The sequence below is a fragment of the Vipera ursinii genome (assembly GCF_947247035.1).
Source record: "Vipera ursinii genome assembly, chromosome: Z".
Taxonomy (NCBI): Eukaryota; Metazoa; Chordata; class Lepidosauria; order Squamata; family Viperidae; genus Vipera; species Vipera ursinii.
In genome coordinates, this window is record NC_139517.1 from 117,821,622 (window position 1) to 117,843,172 (window position 21,551).

Here is a 21,551-nt window from a genome sequence, read left to right on the forward strand (position 1 = left end):
TCCATTCAAAACAGGCTCACAGTTTAAGAATTTAATTTGTGTGGCTTGTAGAAACTGAAAATAATAAACACTCTCTACTATCCCTAATGCAGAATTATAGGTAGCTGAAACCTTAACAACTTTTAAGATATATGGAATGGAACTCCCAGAATCCCTAGCAGCATGCTCTATGATGTCTCAGTTTCAATACATGGAATTCTGCAGCCAGGGGAATTCTGGGAGTTGAAGTCTACCTACCTTAAAAGTGCCAAGGTTGAGAAACTTGAGTTCACATTGGCAAAAACACCTATGATGTTTGTTACAATGATATTCCCACTTATTCCAAAATACATTTTTTTTGTAACCCAAAGTTCATTTCTGCTTCTGATGTTTTTGCTATATCATCTGCTAAATATCAACACTACTCTTGGGATGACCTGAGTTTGTGCCTTGTTTCCAGGCAAGAGGGCTGGACCTGTCAAGGGTGCGGACATGTGTGGTTGTGGCAGAAGAACGGCCCCGAATAGCTCTGACACAATCTTTTTCAAAGCTTTTTAAAGATCTGGGCCTCCATCCCAGGGCTGTCAGCACATCCTTTGGCTGCAGAGTTAACTTGGCAATATGTTTGCAGGTAAGGCTCTCTCTCTCTCCTGTTGGCAAAAATTGTAAAAACAGTCCTTTCTTAAGGGAAAGCAACCAGGTTTCATTTAAGATGGTTAGTTACTTTCTTAATTGTTGCAAGTATAAATAGACGTTCCTTTTTCATTCTGCAAGCATACACCTTTTCTGGTTTTGTTAATTAGTTTTTCCCATAATTCTTTTTATGTTACATTTATAACATTTATTCTGCCCTTAGTGTGAAAGCAACATACTGTAGTAAATACCTGTATGAAAGTTCCTTAATTTGTAAGTTGTAAAACTCAACCCAAATCTTTATGCTCAGTATATCAAAATCTTTTTTCCCCCTTGCGAGTAGAGTAAGGACTTGAATATTTCTAGTGCTTTAAAACCACTGTAGTGTTACTCATTTATTGTGGCTAGTGTTAGAAATGGATTAAATGTCAATATCTATTTGTCCCAAACTGATATCTGCCTGTCTGTCCCAGAGTTCCTAGCCATTATGGTCTTTGAAGTCCAATCCTACTGGAAGTTTATATTGTTCTGGAGAAAACAATAACAGAATTTAGTAAGAATATTAGCATTAATATCATAAGTCCTTGCCTTATAACCACAACTGGCATCTTGGTCATTAAGCAATGTGGTGTCACATGACTGCTTCACTAAGTGGAGAGAGTCCCTGGTAGGAGTTGAGGATGTCTCAGTGGTACTCCTCTTTGAGGAGTATTGATCATGGACTACTCAACAGGTAATGAACATTGGTGATGAACAATGTCCTAGATTACACTGATTGTTCCAGACTGATATGTATTCCAAATGCATACATTAGCCATTCTACCTTCAGAAGATTCTAAAGTATGCTTACTCTGAAAAATTTCATTAGTTCCACGTGGAACTAATGTTTGAAGTAGTTGAAATAATTGAGGAGATTTTCCCAATTTCGATTTATTTCAAATTTCAGGAAAGTAAGCCTCCAGAAGTTGCTTTGAGCCCAGCTTTAAAAACAGACAAATGTACACATTTCCTAAATAAATTTGTTTACATCAGCTGCTCACAATTAGATTACTGTCTTATATGCAGAATTTAATGGCTATGCATGCAAAGTTTTCCTGCCTACCAATCACTTTCAATTTTGATTTTAAAAACATTAAATCCTTGCATATATTTACTGACTTGGATTCAAATGAAGTAAAATAAACTTATTTCTCATTGAAATCAATGAATTCAGTAAGATTGATTTGCCTTATTAGTTTCAGTAAAATCAAAATACAGCTGATTATTCGGATCCAATCCATCACATTTCAGTCCTCAGTAAAATATGTAATCTAAGAAAAGTTTTAATGATATACAATGTGGTGTGTATTTGTACAGGGTGTGCCTTTCACAAAAGTCTGTAGATTCTTGCCTTCTAAAAACTTCATTTTAAACTTGCTTCATTGCCAACTTGATATTTATTTTAATAGTTCAGATAGAATTTACTTGTGATCGAGAAGCATTAAGTAATTTATCCATGCAAAATTCTGAGGATGTTGCTATTTGTAGACATGCTTTGCTTTGGTACTCGAAGGTTCTGGGATTTGTAACTCAGCTTATGTGAAGAACACTTGACTTCTGTTGACTTAAATTCTAGAACAACAGACAACTTGATGTCTTCTACGTGCATCTTTTCCACAAGGATCAGATCTTAAGTCTTAGAAGTTTATTTCCTGATCTTAATAGCTCCTACTAGATCAGCTATATCTTTCCTGCATTCTACTGTGTTTCATGATACTTAGATCCAGGAACTTCCTGCAAAAAGATCTTTGTTGGATGCAAAACTTTGCCTAGTGGGAGTTCATGTATTTTCCTTCTTTGACAATTACAGTTGCAAGAAAAAGTATGTGAACCCTTTGGGATCACATGGAGTTTTGCATGAATTGGCCATAAAATGCGCTCTAAACGTCATGTAAGTCACAACAATAGAAAAACACAGTCTGCTTAAAATAATACTACACAAACATTAGCTGTTGTCATGTTTTAATTGAACATAACATGTAAACATTCACAGTGCAGGGTGGAAAAAGTATGTGAACTCCTAGCCTAATGACTTATCCAAGAGCCAATTGGAGCCAGGAGTGAGCCAACCTTGACTCCAATCAGTGTGATGATATTGGATGTGTTGCTGACAGCTGTCCTGCCCTTTAAAAACACACACCTGTTTTGGGTTTACTGGTCTCAAGAAGCACTGTCTGATGTGAACCATGCCTCACAGAAAAGAGCTCTCAGAAGACCTACGATCAAGAATTGTTGACTTGCATGAAGCTGGAAAGGGTACAAAAGTATCTCCAAGAGCCTTGATGTTCATGTGTCCACAGTAAGACAGACTGTCTACAAATGGAGAAAGTTTAGCACTGTTGCTACTCTCCCTAGGTGTGGTCGTCCTGTAAAAATGACTGCAAGAGCACAGCGCATAATGCTTAATGAGGTAAAGAAGAATCCTAGAGTGTCAGCTAAAGACCTACAGAAATCTCTGGCACATGCTAACATTTTTGTTGACACATCTACAATAAGGAAAACATTAAACAAGAATGGAGTACATGGGAGGACACCAGGGAGGAAGCCATTGCTGTCCAAAAAAAATATTGCAGCACGTTTGAAGTTTGCAAAAGAGCACCTGGATGTTCCACAGCACTACTGGCAAAATATACTGTGGACAGATGAAACCAAAATTGAGTTGTTTGGGAAAAACACACAACACTATGTGTGGAGAACAAAAGGCACAGCACACCAACATCAAAACCTCATCCCCACTTTAAAACATGTCGGAGGGAGCATCATGGTTTGGGGCTGCTTTGCTGCCTCAGGGCCTGGACGGATTGTTGTCACTGATGGGAAAATGAATTCCAGAGTTTATCAGGACATTTTGCAGGAAAACGTACGACCATCTGTCCACCAACTGAAGCTCCATAGAGGATGGGTGACGCAACAGGACAATGACCCAAAGCATACAAGTAATTCAACAAAACAATGGCTTCAACAGAACAGAATACGCCTTCTGGAGTTGCCCAGTCAGAGTCCTGACCTCAACCTGATTGAAATGCTGTGGCATGACCTTAAGAGAGCGATTCACACCAGACATCCCAAGAATATTGCTACACTGAAACAGTTTTGTGCAGAGGAGTGGTCCAAAATTACTCCAGATCGTTGTGCAGGTCTGATCTGCAACTACAGGAAACGTTTGGTTGAGGTTATTGCTGCCAATGGAGGGTCAACCAGTTATTAAGTCCAAAGGTTCACATACTTTTTCCACCCTGCACTGTGAATGTTTCCATCTTATGTTCAATTAAAACATGACAACAGCTAATGTTTGTGTAGTATTATTTTAAGCAGACTGTGTTTTTCTATTGTTGTGACTTACATGACGTTTAGAGCGCATTTTATGGCCAATTCATGCAAAACTCCACATAATCCCAAAGGGTTCACATACTTTTTCTTGCAACTGTTTTCAATCGTATCTATAGATAGCCAGCCGTCCACTTACGACCTCAGTTGAGCCCAAAACCTTTGTTGCTAAGTGAGACATTTGTTGTTTTGCCCCTTTTTACAACCTTCCTTGCCCCAGTTGTTAAGTGAATCATCATAGTTGTTAAGTTAGTAACATGATTGTTAAGTGAATCTGGCTTCCCCTTGACTTTACTTGTCAAAAGGTCAGAAAAGGTGATCACATGACCCTGAGACACTGTATTTGTCATAAATTTGACTCTGAATTTTGATCACATGACCCTGGGGATGCTGCAACAGCCATGTGAAAAATTGTCCTAAGTCACTTGCATCTGTAACTTCGAATGGCGACTAAATTGTTGTAAGGCTCTCTGTATATAGTCCATTCTTGAATAAACATTGTAGGCTTCTGCTGTACATATATTGATTTGGATATCATAACTGCAACAGGCAAAAAGGGAAAATTTATTGTGGAGAGATGATCTTGTCAGGTTCTGTTGTCCCCCAAAAGTCCAAAATAAGAGAACGTTTAAAAGTGGCTCAGGTAGATGCCTCCCTAATTTGCTGACGTATGAGGGGGAAAAAGAGGGTATATAGCACAGTCAGGTTTGCAGGATTCTGTTACAATAGTCAGTCTCAATAAAAGTAGTCTCAGACTCCGTATGGGGCTGATTTCATGCTCTAGTACTCTACAGTGAAGCAGAGGATATGGGTGTATCATTTTTGCTCTTGGGAAGCAACATTTATAACTAAAATTTCTTAGCAGATTTACACTTCAGTTCATGGAAATAGAGAACTTCCTGGCTCAGTTTCATTCATAGAGGCAAACTTGTGGGTGATGGAAGGCAGGTGGTCATGATAGACTTATCCATTGAAAAGTAAGAGCTGAACATTCCTCTCAAGATGGATGACTTGTTCCTTCCTGTAGACACAGATGTGCTTTTCAGGCTTAACAAAGGAGTGTCCCATTTCATTTTAATCTTTTGAAAAAGGTATGGCAATTATCAAAATGTGAAGGTATAGTATGGCACGCTTCACCTGAAAAGTAGAGTTTCACACTGTCCTCAAACAATGGTATCTATAATGTCGGTTAAATTGCTGAACACTTGTTTGTTAAACATTGGAAAGTCTATATACTTCTGCCTCCCCTGTTTGCTCTGTTAAAGTAACACGTCCATCTTATTTATCCATGTGTTTTATTTTCATTTCTAGACCTTTAAATAATAAAATTTATAGTTTATAAAATCCTTATATTGGACATGGTTTTTTCTTTTTATTTTATTCCACTCTGTGCATGATTCTATTTATTTTCCTCTCAACTTCCATTTCTTTTTCAATTATTGTCTTCATTATTATTTTTCCCCATTTGTTACTGTCTCTCCTTCTCCCCATCTCCCCCTATTCCTTCTCTGTAGCCACACAGGCTGGGGAAACTGGGCGAGCAGGTAGGGAATTTACCTGTTCCCTAAAATATCCACCTAGCAATGGACAGACTAGATAGAATCAGCTGAGACCTTTTGAGTGGGGATGTACACATGATTTGCGTGATTCAATGCAATAGCCAGAATTGGCCAGGAAATGTCAAGGGAAGAAAATTTTGTGTAAAGAAATGAAATAATTAGTAGGTGTTATCCAGATATAGTCTTCATCCAAAGTTAACCAACACTTTGTAACATGCTTGGGAATGTGTTCTAAAAAACAACATCCAGGTGTGACCTTCAATGTACAAATGGTCACAACTGAATTTTATAAACTGCTTCTGATCAATCATGAAAACAGTTCCTAATGTAATACAGGTAGTCCTCAACTTACAACAGTTCAAAGTTACAACAGCACTGAAATATGTGATTTATGACCATGTTTCATAGTTATGATCTTTGCAGCATCGCCATGATCATATCATCAAAATTCAGATGCTTGGCAACTGGTTCGTATCTATGACTATTGCTGTGTCCTGGGGTCATGTGGTCGCCTTTTGAAACCTTTTGACAAACGAAGTCAATAGGGAAGTCAGATTCACTTAACAACCAGGTTACTAATTTGTCAACTGCAGTGATTCACTTAACAACTGTGGCAAGAATGGTCATAAAATGGGGCAAAACTCACTTTACAAACATCTAACTTAACAACAGAAATTTTGGGCTTGATTGTGGTCGTAAGTCGAGGACTATCTCTTTTTATAGAGTGATTTTCTCCCACTCTTCCTCTTTTTCGGTTATGGCGATGGGCTTCTCCGCTCTCGGCACTAGTCTGTTACGCTGCTGGTACTGCTGAATATATTAGTACATTGAGAGCTATGCTAAAGCCCCTATATGCCAACACCACAATACGAGGTGTTGACATCATGCCAAGTTGCCTAGTGATGCCCTCCTGTAATTTTCTCTTGCCCTCCTGGTGATGGGATGCCGGTCAACGTTTAGTACATTTAGTACATTCTTTTAGATGCTTCTGCTTTCCTTAGCATAGAACCTGATTTTTTTTAAGGAGTGCCAAGAAATGAGGAGGAGTGCCCCCCCCCCCAAAAAAAACCAGCCTGAAAACTTGAAAGAGTCCAGTGTCCAAGTCCAGGGTCCATCCTTTTTCAACATTGTGCTGGCTTGCTTCATTTTTGTAGATGTCCCGATAGTTTTCCATTTCTTTATTGTCCAACTTTCCTTCAAAAGCTCAAGGCAGTATATATATATAACACCTTCTCCAATTTTTCCCCATGATAGCAATTTAGCTGAGAAAGAGTGACTGAGCAGCAGTTATTCTGTGAGCATCTGTGGCTGAGAGCAAACCTGAAGCTGGAATACCAAACTAGTTCTCATTAAACATGTGCTAGCATAATCGCTGTCTCTTCTTTAGGCATATCCAGATTTAGGAGTTTCTGTCAACAGATGTATACTGTAAAATGAACCAATAAGAACACGCCTTCCTTTGAATGCACATTTTTAGTACGTTGCACAGGACAGGTTGGCCACTTTAAGTCTTAAAGCATCTCCAAACACATGAAGTGGCTTTGCAGTGTCAGTTGCAATATAACCTGAAAGTGATTAGAAAGCAATGTGGTTTAATGCATCTAGTTTCTAATCCAAATAATCTGACCTGGGTTATATTGCATAGTACTTAGCTCAAATCCCCATGCCTTATTTTTTCTTTCAATTGCATTGAGGTGCAAGTCTCTCTTGGGCTACTTCACATGATATACTAAGCCAGTTTGTTCATTGAACACTCAGTGTAAATTCAGCCTGTGTAATTTGTAAACCATGTTTTGGTCCTGGGTGATCCCACTCAACAAACCATGGTTCGTTATAGTGTGTGAACCCAGTCTTAGCATAGAAAGAACATAAGCACAAGTTCATAGAAAGAATTGCTGTATTGTGGGTGACATGGCCATGAACAAATTAGTGTGCTGCTTTTTAAAATATAATGTTTTAAAGTAACAGAATAACTGTGCTTCCTCAATTTCTATATGTTAATATCAAATGTGTTGCTTTAAAACATTTTCAACTTTATATAGAGCCTTTGCATATGTGTCTCAGGAAACTTAATTACGTGCTTGGACTTTTATGGGCTGTGTTGTCTTCAGCCAATTCTGTTTCTTTAGAATTTCCCAACTTGGACACCCTTCATTATTTTTCCATTGAGACTCAATTTCAGGAAGGTGAGAAACTAGAAATTATGTTTACAGTGAAGGAAGAGATGATTAGATCTCCACATACATACAGATACAAAGCATACATAATGTGGTCTTTGTTTTTTTTACCATGCAGTATAAAGGATTTGCTGTTTTAAAACTGTAGCAATAATTAAAATGTAGGGACAACCTATTACTTCAGAAGCTAAATGAAATGTTTCTTTTACAGGGAACATCTGGGCCAGACCCAACCACTGTGTATGTTGACATGAGGGCTCTCAGACATGACAGGTGTGATTTTTTACTTTAATGTTGCGAAATTCATGCTAGAAATTTAGGAACATCACCATGTGTGATTCACATAAGTATAAAAGGCATATATTTTAAATATAGCAAGAGAAAGGAATGCAGTTATTTGAAAGAACTGGATTTTCAGATGGCATTTTTACATCATTAAATTAAAAGCACATTGGTTCATCATAGTCCTTTTGCATAATTCAAAACTAACTGTATTTGGTGTGGGGGAGAGTATCACTCTGGGGGGGTTAGTAGACTGAGAGAAGACCCCCCCTACTCCCCCTGTGTTATTCCTGCTATTTTCTCTCCCCCTTTTAATCTTTTAATGATATATTTTTAGTATAACTGATTATTGTTGTCACTGTTTTATCTTTCTAATGTTTTTTGGTTTTCATGTTTGTAAGCACTCAGAGTTGCCTCCGGCCAAAATGGGCAGCACAGAAATCCAATAAATAAATACATATTCCTGCCTTCTTTCTTCCTATATCTATCAGCATCCCATAGCATGGCCAATGCCCCCTACAGCTGCTTCTTGGCCTGTTTTATGAACCTGGCAGATGCAAATTCTACTGTAGGAATGACATTTGAAGGAACAGGTGCAGTAAAGGCTGTTGAAATTTTAGCCTTCGTTTTCATGTGCACCTCTGGCCAATATATGGTGATGTAAGAGGAGAGATTTGGAACTTGGATGAATAAACCTTTTGTGGATGAATATTCTTTTTAAAAACTAAAATGCAGTCTTCCATGTGATTATGTTTGTCTGTAGGACCCAAATAGGAGTTGTTTGAGAGACTTTATTAAAAGGACAAAACAACTTTTGATGGTCTCTTGCTTTTCTGTACAGAACTAATTGGAGGGTTTAGCTATTTGCTCGGTGCTCATTGGAAAATTAGTACTGGATTGAAGCCAAGCGGATACGATTCAGAGAAAGGCTTAGAATAGGGATTCAAAGGAGCTTCAGAATACAGAATAAAAATGGCTATTCCTGATGCTACCTGTGTACTCATTTATTCCCAAAAGCACTCCCCCCCTTTTGAATCCAAAGCACTACACAACCTTTCTATATTTGTTGTTTTTTACATTTATATACAAATTTATATTTGTATATTTTTGATTGTTATCAAAGATGCTGGGTCGTTCCTCTTAGCCTCTGTTCTGCAAATCTCTCAGGCCAGTGTGAGCACTGAATTCAATCCCAGTTGAAACACAAACTCAGGGACATGATTGAAAGGCTCTATCTCTACGGTCTAGTTGCTGTTTGCAATCTCCCAGATACAATCTTTTTTTTAACTTTGTAGGGGATATGCTATATAAATAATTATTTAATAAATAGTTATTAAAACCAGTCTATCATTTTTCAAAGGAATAGCAGGGATGACAAAGAGAAGTCAATGTTCAGATTGACCTGTTTGACAAATTGCTGTTTTGAAGGAGTATATAAATATAAATTACTCTTTTTATTCCTCTTTTTCTGGCTCTGATGTACGAAAGCTGCATATTCTACAAGGTCAGGAAGCAATTTCACGTAGATTAATAGTCTATCCTGGAAAAAGAATTGAGCATCTCTAGATGCAGCTGAGGTACAGTGAAAAAAAATCAGCAGCAACAACTGTCCTTTTGTCAAATGTTCTGCTTTCTTAGGTCTATCCTTCCTTGACCTGCACTATCTTCTCCCTGCAAAGTCTTAACTATATAAGTTGATTTCAGCTTTTTCAGTTGACTTCTGCAACTGAATTCCGATAATTAGGCAGAGCCAGGAAAGAGCAGGAGAAAAGGGCAAGGCTGAAAATGTATCTCAGTTAAGTTAAATGTATTAAGCAAGTTTTAATGTAATGGCTGAAATACAGATACTTGAATGATGTAACTCTGTATGTACATCTGGTGCTGCAGTTTTTGTGCATTCATAATTATTCTATATATATTTTTTATTTTCAGAGTGCGTTTAGTAGAAAGAGGATCTCCCCACAGTTTGCCTCTCATGGAATCAGGAAAGGTAAAAGTATAAAAATTCTTAACCATCTGAATAGAGTGATTAAACAATTATTTTAATGCATGCAGATATATGATTATTTGCAGAGTCATGCGCATTATTAAGTTGTGAAATGAGTGAATTCGTTATGGTTTCTTGATATTAAAGATCAATATTTCCCATCATTTGATGGTATCTCAAGCATGCCTTTGGTCTTCTCAGGGTTAAATCTAAACCACCTGGACTTCCTCAAGTTGGGAAAAATTATTTATATCAAAGCTTTTCATCCATTTGTATCAATATTATTTATATCACTTGTAGACAAACTGGTCTGAAGGACACATGAAACTTTGGAGTTTTAATGTATGCTGTTTTTATTTCCCTATTATCCCACAAAGAAAGAGGTGCCCATTTTTCTCAACTCTCCATGGTAGAAAGGTTGAATGAAACTGTGTGAATGAGATAAAATGTATGAATGAGAGGAAGGAAACTTTGCAACGGGGAAAATATGAATGAGAGGATGTAAGGGGAAATGTGTGAATAGAGGTCAATAGATGGGTGTAGAAGAAAGAAAGATGCTATGTAGCTTCTACCTTCCTAAGACAATAGATACATTGCAATGCATGTGTGTGTGTGTGAGAGAGAGAGAGAGGGAGAGGGAAAGAGAGAGAGAGAAGATATGTGGAAAGCAAAATGATTGGATGATTAAGGAATGAACAGAAAATTTGGGATTTGGAGCCAATCTCCATGATTCTCCTCACCACCACCCACATTTTGGAAAGAATGTGCATCTGAGCTCCATAAGACTTCACTCTGGTCTATGCTAATTGGTAATAATTCCAGAGGGAACTCATTTTAAGAAATTGCATCTGGATTCTTATATATGCAGAATATGTGCTTACCATATGCTTTCCAGATCATTAGCACTGCTGGTGGCCATCATTTTGGGCACAAGTGAAAAAACACCAAGACTGATGACTCATCCTCCTTAGAGAAGAACTAATTCACAATAATGAATTTACAAAGCTGAGTATGGTGTCACTTTCCTTGGAGAAGTTGCACCCACCTCTTTCCTTTTGGGAAGCCTGCCGTGTTTCTTAAAGAATTCAGAAATGAGGCAGGAAAGTTTAGTTTTTGCATGAAACAATATAGACACAACCTGGCTCTTGACCAAATATGATTCATTTTGTCTTTCAATAGATCCTCCCGGGAGTTCGTATCATTATTGCTAATCCAGAAACAAAGGGCCCCCTTGGCGACTCTCATCTTGGAGAAGTAAGTCACACACCTGTACCAAGGTCAAAGCTGAATGAGAGAAGTTGATTACAAGTCAACTCCTTTTTCTCATAGCATTATTTGGGCAGTGTGTGGCAAACAGGCTGGTCTAGCAGGTGATGTATCGCACAGTTTAATGAATGTGTGTGGAATTAATGGTAGACAAGTTACTATCTGCTTTGCATTGTCATATTTAAGAGTCGTTAATTTTTCTAAGACTTCCTTCTCCTTCTTTCTTTCTGACTATATTTAATCAGATGCTACTCCAGGAAAATACCTTTTGTACATGCAGCACATAATTGCCGATGAATGCATGATTTTTGACAGTACTCACCCACTGCAAAGGATGTTGGTTGGCTGTTTTTACTGCTGCTTTTTAAAAAAGTTCTGCCTGAAATCTTGTGACATGTTGGGGGGAATACCACATTTTACAAGATGTGGTAATCTTGAGAAACCATAATCATTGGGGTCCACATTAAAGGCTACCAGTGATACTCAAACCTTAATTTATTGGAGAGTAAATTGATGTTCCTTTTAGCGAAGGCCTCTTATGAAAAGACCAAAGGTTTAGAACTTTTTGAAGCAAATGAAGCTTTCCTTCCAATTAAAACATATTTCTCCCACTTCATGTAGATATGGGTTCACAGTGCTCACAATGCCAGTGGATATTTTACAATCTATGGCGATGAATCCCTACAATCAGATCATTTTAACTCAAGACTGAGTTTTGGAGACACACAAACTATCTGGGCACGAACTGGCTACCTGGGATTCTTGAGGAGAACAGAACTTACAGATGCAAATGGGGGTGAGTTCTTTGGTTAATTTTTGAAAGTTTTCGTTGTTTTGTTTTCCTTTTTATGCATAATATTTTAGTGTTGCTTAAAGTTAGTAAAATATCTAAACTAGGGGAGGTGTTTTCTCCTTTTAGGGTTAAAAAAAGATTGAATTTATATATAGGGGATTCTCTTAATATGAACTAGGATGAAGATTAATGAGTCAATAGAGGTATATATCACTCTCCACAGTAATGAGAAGCAGAGAAGATCAAACTGATTTTTTTATCGAAAGTTGGTGCCTTTTTCTTTTCTGCTCCTTTTCCCTCCCCCTTTTTCTAGTCTTCTATTACTCTTCTAATTTTTCTTTGTACTTTATATTTTGACAAACTAATAAAATTATTATCAAAAAAAGTTTTGAAAATAATGTACCCAGCACAGCTTTGGGAGAGTGGTTCATAGTTGCAGTACATTATGCAATATTTTCTCAGCAGTTCTGTTGTTTTTATGTCAGTTTATGACTGTAGAAAGGATGAGAAGAATTATATGCTTTGGCTAGAAGAAGTTACCTTACAGTGGGCACGAACCCACTTTTGCATCCCTAGCATCCCCTCTGGTATGCAGAGATGTATTATCCAAAAGAAATATTTTGCATGCTTCCCCAACAAAACCAGAATTGCTCCCAAAATTCTAATTTTCAATATGAGAATAAGAATAAAAATAAGAATATATTTATTAATCAAGTAATCTTGGAGAGTAATAATATTTATACTCAATTTTCATTAAGTGTAAAAGTAAAGCAAATTGACTCTAGTTGGTTTCCTGGCCACATTTATGTTGATCCAGAGTTCAAGTCCTCAGTCTGGGCCTCAGAAACCAAGATGTAGTGTAAAGGCTAAAACAGGCACAACAGTTAGTCCCTCTCCTTCCAAAACAGAAAAATAGAATTTGGTTCATCCAAATTTGTGACATAGTTCCATCCACATTCCATTTCCACTATAAAACCTGGAGAAAGAGACTCCAGAAGCAATTCTAAACTATCATCACCCTAAAAGGGAATTAAGTGTGGGCAAAAGGTTGCCTACATTTATACAGTCATGTCTTGAGCAAAATCAGTCTTCAAAGTTTTATTATCTGTAATTAGTTCTTATTGTATTTTATTTTTAATGGTCCTGCTTAAACCTACTTAGGGTGGCTCAATGGTTAAGATGCTGGGCTTCTCAGTGACAGCCTGGGTTTGAGACCAGAGTATTGCCTGACAGGATGAGCACCTGTCTTTGCCTAGTTCCAGCTCACCTAGCAGTTTGAAAACATGCAAATGCAAGTAGATAAATGGGTACCACCATGCTGGGAAGGTAACAGTGCTCCGTGACATCATGCTGGCCACATGACCCACAGAAATGTCTTTGGACAACACTGGCTCAATGGCCTTGAAACGGGAGATAAGCACCACCCCATTTGGTCAGTAAAATCTGCAAGGACACCTTTCCTTTACTTCCTGCTCCAACCTTAACTAATTTTGTATGACATTATTATAAATTAGTTTATTTTTTTAACTGTTCTATGGTCCATAATGAGCTGCTTTAAGAAAAAATGTCAAGGAGAAGTAGGGGAGGAAATAAATACAAATCTATTTTAACTGCTGCTTTTGTATTAATCAGGTGCCTTTTATTTTTTTAAAAAATGTCTGTATTTCACCTTTATTATTATATATAATCTTGAAATCATGTATAAGAAATTGAAACAGAAACCAGCCTCTCCCACTCATAATACAAAGGCATTGTCCAGAGAGGTTGAGACTACAGTTCCCAGAATTCCAAGCCATGTTGGAAAAAGCTTTTCCTAAAAAATAAACCAACTGTAAATTCAGTGTTAGATAATTCTTTTATCACTGATGTGGTTTTGCGTAATGAACTATTTTTCTTTTTCTTTTTCCTCTTGTGGTATCAGAACGACACGATGCACTTTACGTAGTAGGTGCATTAGATGAAGCCATGGAATTGCGAGGAATGCGGTACCATCCCATAGATATAGAGACATCAGTAATTAGAGCACACAAAAGCATTACGGAATGGTAGGTACTGGGTACAGGTTTCGCTGTGTGAATGCATGCATTTGTTTGAACAGTGCCAACATCTCTCTTTGGACCGGGTGCAGATTTATTTGGATCAGGTTTATTTGCACCAATATACAGTTGGTATGGGATGGGGGAGTACAGCTCCCTCTCACCGTGCAATTACCTATCTGGTTCTAGAGTGTCAAGCATTGGAACAAGATCCTAAAAGAGGATTCCTGATCACAAGAACTCTGTAAGTGCAGTTCTCCCCCTTTTTTTAATAACTGTATCTAGCTGCAAAGGCTGTTGCTTAGAATTTTGCAGCTCAGATATTGAAACTTTCCTTTTTTGGAGACATCTGCAGGATTGAGGGGTTTTGTCACTGTAAGAGAAAATCCAGAGGCGGCATGGGGACTTGGAGGTTAAGACAATGGGCTTGTTGTCTGGAAAGCCGGCAGCCCAAGTTCAACCCTAGCTCCACGTGATGGGATGAGCTCCCATTCTTGTCCCAGCTCCTACCAATTTAGCAACTCAAAAGCATGCAAATGCAAGTAGATAAATAGGTATCACTTGGTGGCAAAGGAACAGTGCTCTGTGACATCATGCTGGCCACATTAATGCGGAAATCTCTTTGGATAGTACTGACTCAGTGGCCCTCAAAACAAAGATGAGCACCATTCCATATAATCAATGACTATCAGAGTAAAATCTGGAGGACTCCTTTACTTTTAGGACAAAAGTTAATTTACACATACAGGGAGTGCAGAATTATTAGGCAAGTTGTATTTTTGAGGATTAATTTTATTATTGAACAACAACCATGTTCTCAATGAACCCAAAAAACTCATTAATATCAAAGCTGAATATTTTTGGAAGTAGTGTTTAGTTTGTTTTTAGTTATAGCTATTTTAGGGGGATATCTGTGTGTGCAGGTGACTATTACTGTGCATAATTATTAGGCAACTTAACAAAAAACAAATATATACCCATTTCAATTATTTATTTTTACCAGTGAAACCAATATAACATCTCAACATTCACAAATATACATTTCTGACATTCAAAAACATAACAAAAACAAATCAGTGACCAATATAGCCACCTTTCTTTGCAAGGACACTCAAAAGCCTGCCATCCATGGATTCTGTCAGTGTTTTGATCTGTTCACCATCAACATTGCATGCAGCAGCAACCACAGCCTCCCAGACACTGTTCAGAGAGGTGTACTGTTTTCCCTCCTTGTAAATCTCACATTTGATGATGGACCACAGGTTCTCAATGGGGTTCAGATCAGGTGAACAAGGAGGCCATGTCATTAGATTTCCTGCTTTTATACCCTTTCTTGCCAGCCACGCTGTGGAGTACTTGGACGCGTGTGATGGAGCATTGTCCTGCATGAAAATCATGTTTTTCTTGAAGGATGCAGACTTCTTCCTGTACCACTGCTTGAAGAAGGTGTCTTCCAGAAACTGGCAGTAGGACTGGGAGTTGAGCTTGACTCCATCCTCAACCCGAAAAGGCCCCACAAGCTCATCTTTGATGATACCAGCCCAAACCAGTACTCCACCTCCACCTTGCTGGCGTCTGAGTCGGACTGGAGCTCTCTGCCCTTTACCAATCCAGCCACGGGCCCATCCATCTGGCCCATCAAGACTCACTCTCATTTCATCAGTCCATAAAACCTTAGAAAAATCAGTCTTGAGATATTTCTTGGCCCAGTCTTGACGTTTCAGCTTGTGTGTCTTGTTCAGTGGTGGTCGTCTTTCAGCCTTTCTTACCTTGGCCATGTCTCTGAGTATTGCACACCTTGTGCTTTTGGGCACTCCAGTGATGTTGCAGCTCTGAAATATGGCCAAACTGGTGGCAAGTGGCATCTTGGCAGCTGCACGCTTGACTTTTCTCAGTTCATGGGCAGTTATTTTGCGCCTTGGTTTCTCCACACGCTTCTTGCGACCCTGTTGACTATTTTGAATGAAACGCTTGATTGTTCGATGATCACGCTTCAGAAGCTTTGCAATTTTAAGAGTGCTGCATCCCTCTGCAAGATATCTCACTATTTTTGACTTTTCTGAGCCTGTCAAGTCCTTCTTTTGACCCATTTTGCCAAAGGAAAGGAAGTTGCCTAATAATTATGCACACCTGATACAGGGTGTTGATGTCATTAGACCACACCCCTTCTCATTACAGAGATGCACATCACCTAATATGCTTAATTGGTAGTAGGCTTTCGAGCCTATACAGCTTGGAGTAAGACAACATGCATAAAGAGGATGATGTGGTCAAAATACTCATTTGCCTAATAATTCTGCACTCCCTGTATCTCTATAATCATTATCACTAGCTCAGCTAAAAAAAACTAATCAGGCACTAGGAATTATCAAGTGCATTGGATATAACAGGCATTCATTCATTCATTCATTCATTCTTCATATTTCCTAACCTCCCACCTCCCTCCCACTAACAAGAGAAGTGAAATGGTTAAGCACAGGAATCTTAAAAGACTATCCGCAAAAGAATGAGGTACTGAGACCTTAAGGTTTTTCAATAGCTATGGCCATGGTAAAATAACCACAGTTCTTTGACCCCTTTGTTTAATCCAGTTTTCTTCAACTGAAGCAATATGTGAATTTTCAGTTCCTAGAATTCCCCAGCCAGCATACTGTCTAGAGGATTCTGGGAGTTGACGTACACACACTTTAAATTGCTCAGGTTGAGAAACACTGATCTAATTCAAAGATCCAACATATGCCCATGTTACACCCTGTTTCATTAGCTACCTTGGCTTTCAGTAGGTGCAATTAGAGCTGCTGTTTATTGTTTGCAAAGCCTTGCATGACACAGGGACAAGTTATTCTGTCATTTATTTCTTACTATTTTGGCCCATTCCACAAGATCAAATAGAGTGGCCATGTCTGGGGTCCTCTCTGTTAAGCAGTGTCACCTTGTGGAACCAAAGAGGCAAATCTTTGTAGCTTACCTGGGAGTAGCATACTGTCACTAGATGGCCCTGACTATAAGTTCATAAGGCACTAAACACCTGAATTTTCCCTCAAGACATTGAGCCAGCATAGACAAAGCTGTCTTCAGCATAATACATGTTTAGGTTTTTTTGCTTGGCATTCTTATTTTATGTTAGCTGCCCAAAGTCACATTTGTAGGTTGGGCAGCCATGTTATTCGTTGAATGAATGAAATAGGTGTCTTATTCAGTGATGAATATACCAAAGAGTCATTTGGGTTATTCAGAAGACTAGAAAATGCACACAGGATTGGTGATTTAAGCAACTCATCAAAGTTTCAGGAACCAGGAATATATTTATTTTTCATTTGCATTTAAGACTTGCATATTTTCCCCAAAGAGGCAGTTAGGGACAATTCCATTAAAGAAAATAGCCACCATGAGCTCTGCATTACAGATTAAACAAATTGGTTTACATTTTAGCATGAACTGATGAATTCAATGCCTATGTTGCTTTTTTTTTGTTTTTCTTTATTAGTGAAAGATGGAAAACAGTTTATCAAACCAAATAAGTCAATAGAATCACAAGTATAAACACTTTCTACGACATTAATTTTTTTAAAGGGCAAGCAATAGTTAAATATATATGTATGTTGCCCAGAAATGGATGACATTGAACAGCTCCAGGAAATTTAACCAAACTGATTGAAAGTCCTCTTCTCTGCCTCTCTATAAAAACAGGTCCATTTCAAAGTTGATGTAGACATTATCCTTCCAAAGTAGTGCAGTAATTATGTTGGCTCTCCTCTTTCCCGTGCATGGAGTGTATTGATATAATTTTCCTCATCACCTTCCAGCGCGGTGTTTACCTGGACAAATTTGTTGGTCGTTGTCGTTGAACTGGATGGATCAGAGCAAGAAGCCTTAGACCTGGTTCCCTTGGTCACCAACGTGGTCCTGGAGGAACACTATCTGATTGTTGGGGTTGTGGTGGTGGTGGACGTTGGAGTCATCCCTATCAACTCCCGTGGAGAGAAGCAGCGAATGCACCTACGAGATGGATTTTTGGCAGACCAGTTAGATCCGATCTATGTGGCCTATAATATGTAATCTTATATCTTTAAGGTTTCCCATGGACTGGACTCTAATGTATAAAACACTTTTTTACGTACACTAAACAATGTACAAGTAACGGTCTTCAGAATGGAACTATTTCTCTTAGATTTATTGAAGCACCCATTATTGGCAGGACATAAAAAATGTGAAATGTGTTTCTTTTACCACTACATTTTAGCACAGAAGGACTTTGGGGTACTGCCTTCGGTTTGTTGGAAAGCCCATTACTAGACTTTTTAAAATAAGATTATTTTTTGCTTATTGGGACGAATACTGCTTTCTAAGTAATAGGCTTTGTATCTTACGTTAAACTGAACTAGCTTTTTTTTTAAAAATCTTCCCCCACCTAGCCATTCACCCACACACGGATATTTTTGAACAGCTCATGATATGATTGAATTGTTTTGGTTTGCTTCTTTTTTAAAATGTCTGTATAAAAACAAACTTTTCTCACTATGGATCCATTACTAATTTTAAGCCATTTTCTATTCCATCCACCTAGGAAGCTACATTGAGGTACGAGAAAAATACTCAGAACAGCACCTTCTCAAATTAGAGTTTTTAACAGCTTTCTCTCCTGGAAATGCTGAAGTTCAGAGGTAAAAAGAGCCTTTGATTATTAGTGTTAGAATGAACAGATCTTTATAAATAAGGTGTATTTCGGCAATGAACTTGCAAATATCTTTGTACTAAACTAAAAAGATAAAATAAGTTAACTACTTCTGTAATTATGTACAAAACCTTTAATTTATTTTGATCTCTTTAGAAGTATAAAAGAGAAACATTCAAGAATATTAAACTCTTGCAATGTTTGCTAATATAAAAACAAAAGGTTGTATTATCTTGAGTGGATAGTATCACATCAAAAATATATATATATGAAATATAAATTCACTAATGACAAAAAAAGAGTTTAAAATTTTAAAAGGATGCAGTACTCATCACTTGCATGGTGTCTCTTTTCCCACTGTAGATAATGAACATTATTCGCAACCGTTTAGGGGGAAAAAGCAGTTCTCGATTGCTCAGTATCCCCACCTAAAAGAATCTTCCATAGGACCAGCAGATACAAATTTGCTGCTGCTTGCAAGGCAGTGAGTTGATTCTAAGGTCACAATCTTGTTGTCTTGCTCATACCGAGGGCAGGAGGGGAAGCAGTCCCTTTAGGATCCTGGGGTGAGTGTCCCCCGTCTGCCCAATTCTCCCAGCTGGCTGTTCCCCCAAACTTGCTTTAGCTGCCCACAAGGGCCCTGCTTTCTCCTCCATCATCCTTTTCCTCCGATGGTGCCGCAGTCCTCAAGAGGGATGCCTGAATTGCAAGGGCCCTGAAGTCTTGGCAGTTTTGTCGGGTAAGAGCCAAGGAGACAGGCTGACCCTGGCAGGACTAAACTAAACCCAGGACAGAGCCTGCTTATTATGACTTCCCAGAGCAGATTGACTTGTGGCCAAAGACCTGAACAGTGTACTGCAAAGAATACTTTTCTTTACCTTCAAGGTGACCATAAATGTTGGCATGTATGTTCATACACTTCTTAGATGTTAGAAAAGGCAGGTCTGAAATATAGCACTGTTTTCCTTAGCTGCATAATATTGTTGCACACTAATTGCCATCTTTTCCTTTTCAAGTTCATTTTTTGTTTTTGTTAATACTTTTTAATGATTTATTTTCTTGTGGTAAAGACAATTTTTGTTAGCTTTTTGATGGTTATTTTGCATAAGGCTTTTTGTAAAGAAACAAAGGGTCTCTCTGCTGTCTGGTTTAATTTGGGCAAGGAGAGAACGCTGATCCATCTATTTAACACTTTGTAGAAAGTTGTTGCTTTGAAAAAGTATCTTATTTGTTATTGGACAATAACCAGAAACCCTCTCTAAATGATTTGGCCTAGCTCAGTGCATCCACTAACGTTTGTCACACTGAGGGACTGAAATTCAAAGGTTGTGATGAAATCCTTCCATCTGCCAATAGAGCAAGGAGCGAAGGGAACAAAATCACATATACACCCCTGTCTTTCCCTCATCCCTTCCCTCTTGCTCTGATTTTTGCCATTTTTAAATCTCTTCAGGTAAATCTACCGCTTCTTCTGTTTCTGGTTTTCCTCCTTGTCGTCTTTGCTGATTTCATTTTCCTTTAGTAATCCCCAGGTCAACCAATGTTTGATGAGAAGATGAAGATTAACCAGGAGCAAGAGCATCTTCTTTTAATATATTTTTTTTTACAGGTTCGGAATAATTGCTTAACATCCATTGAAATTTGCATGCATAAGAAAGTTGTAGAATAAGCATCACGGGATCTTTATATCACATATAGAATGGAGTTATTTTGATCCACCTTTGCAGGTTTCATTTGGTTCCAGTCAATCCTGGTTTTTTTTTTCTTTAATAGATGGGAGTACTTAAAGATAAGGAATGGTTTGTAGCCTGCGTGTACAATACAGAGCATCTCATGACTGCAACCTCTTTTTTTTGCATTTTAAGTTTCAGATGAATTTTTTTTCCAGATTTTCTTTGCACCTGTGAATATTTCTCATGTTCCAAAGACCACTGGATAGGGAAGAGTTCTGCCACATTGTTCTGTGTGGGGCCATCAAAAATACAATCTGTTTGTAGAATGTCAAGTTGCTACAAAGTTCTCACGACTTGATCATGAGCCTAATTGCCGTGTAAGAACTAAAGTGACATCGCTGCTACTGCTGACACAAATCCAGCTGTCGCTTTGCGACGGCCTCTCTTTAACCTTCACTAAGACAACTTTGCATTCCTGGGGAAGTGTGAAGGACTGCAATGCAGTCGTACAAGCACCGTTAATCATTGATCGCTTCAGCAACCTGCTGTTCGTTTCAACTCTTAAAAATTAGGACAGTAAATGTAAACTGAATATCCTAGTTTTGTCATGCAAGTGAAGAGGGGGAAAAAAACCACACATGTAACCATCAGATTCAGCAATAAGGAAAGATTGCTCTGTATTAGAAATTGTACTGTAGATAAACCATTCATGAGAATGTATAAACTGTTTGTCTTGTGACCTTGTGCTTTTGAAGTCAGACAAAATCATGTAATCAACCTGATGCACACCTGAAAAGAAAGAGAAAAAAACAACCCCGAACAAAGAAATGAAGGAGGAGGGTTCACAGTGAACATTGAAACACAAAACTAAGCAACAGGAGCAGATTCTTCATGGTGCTCGTTTATTATATATATTTAATCCTGCTTGACACTTTACCCAAGGGGAGATTGTCCCTTTTATCAGTTGAATGTTAGCAGCGTTATTTCATAGAGTGTGGTGACTGGTTAGAGACATCCATGTAACTCAGCCAATCACAGTTCCAAAAAAAAAAAATTTTTATGTGCAAACAGCAACCTTCTTGTATGTTAAAACACCAGTACGCTTTGTACATCTGTGATAACGCC

The 21,551-nt window shown here is 38.2% G+C and overlaps 1 protein-coding gene across 2 annotated transcripts in view; it reads left to right on the top strand.

Annotated features, from left to right (window-relative positions):
• The window catches only part of DIP2C (disco interacting protein 2 homolog C), a 348,741-nt gene extending 327,693 nt beyond the window's left edge, over nt 1-21,048 (top strand). For both annotated transcript variants that reach the window (XM_083378215.1, XM_083378214.1), the window contains exons 32-38: nt 440-610; nt 7,926-7,987; nt 9,929-9,986; nt 11,163-11,237; nt 11,871-12,045; nt 13,964-14,087; nt 17,885-21,048. In XM_083378215.1, coding sequence (XP_083234341.1) covers nt 440-610; nt 7,926-7,987; nt 9,929-9,986; nt 11,163-11,237; nt 11,871-12,045; nt 13,964-14,087; nt 17,885-18,137 — 918 coding nt within the window. In that variant the 3' untranslated portion in view covers nt 18,138-21,048. The remainder of the gene's footprint in view (nt 1-439; nt 611-7,925; nt 7,988-9,928; nt 9,987-11,162; nt 11,238-11,870; nt 12,046-13,963; nt 14,088-17,884) is intronic.
• The last annotated feature ends 503 nt before the right edge of the window (nt 21,049-21,551 follow it).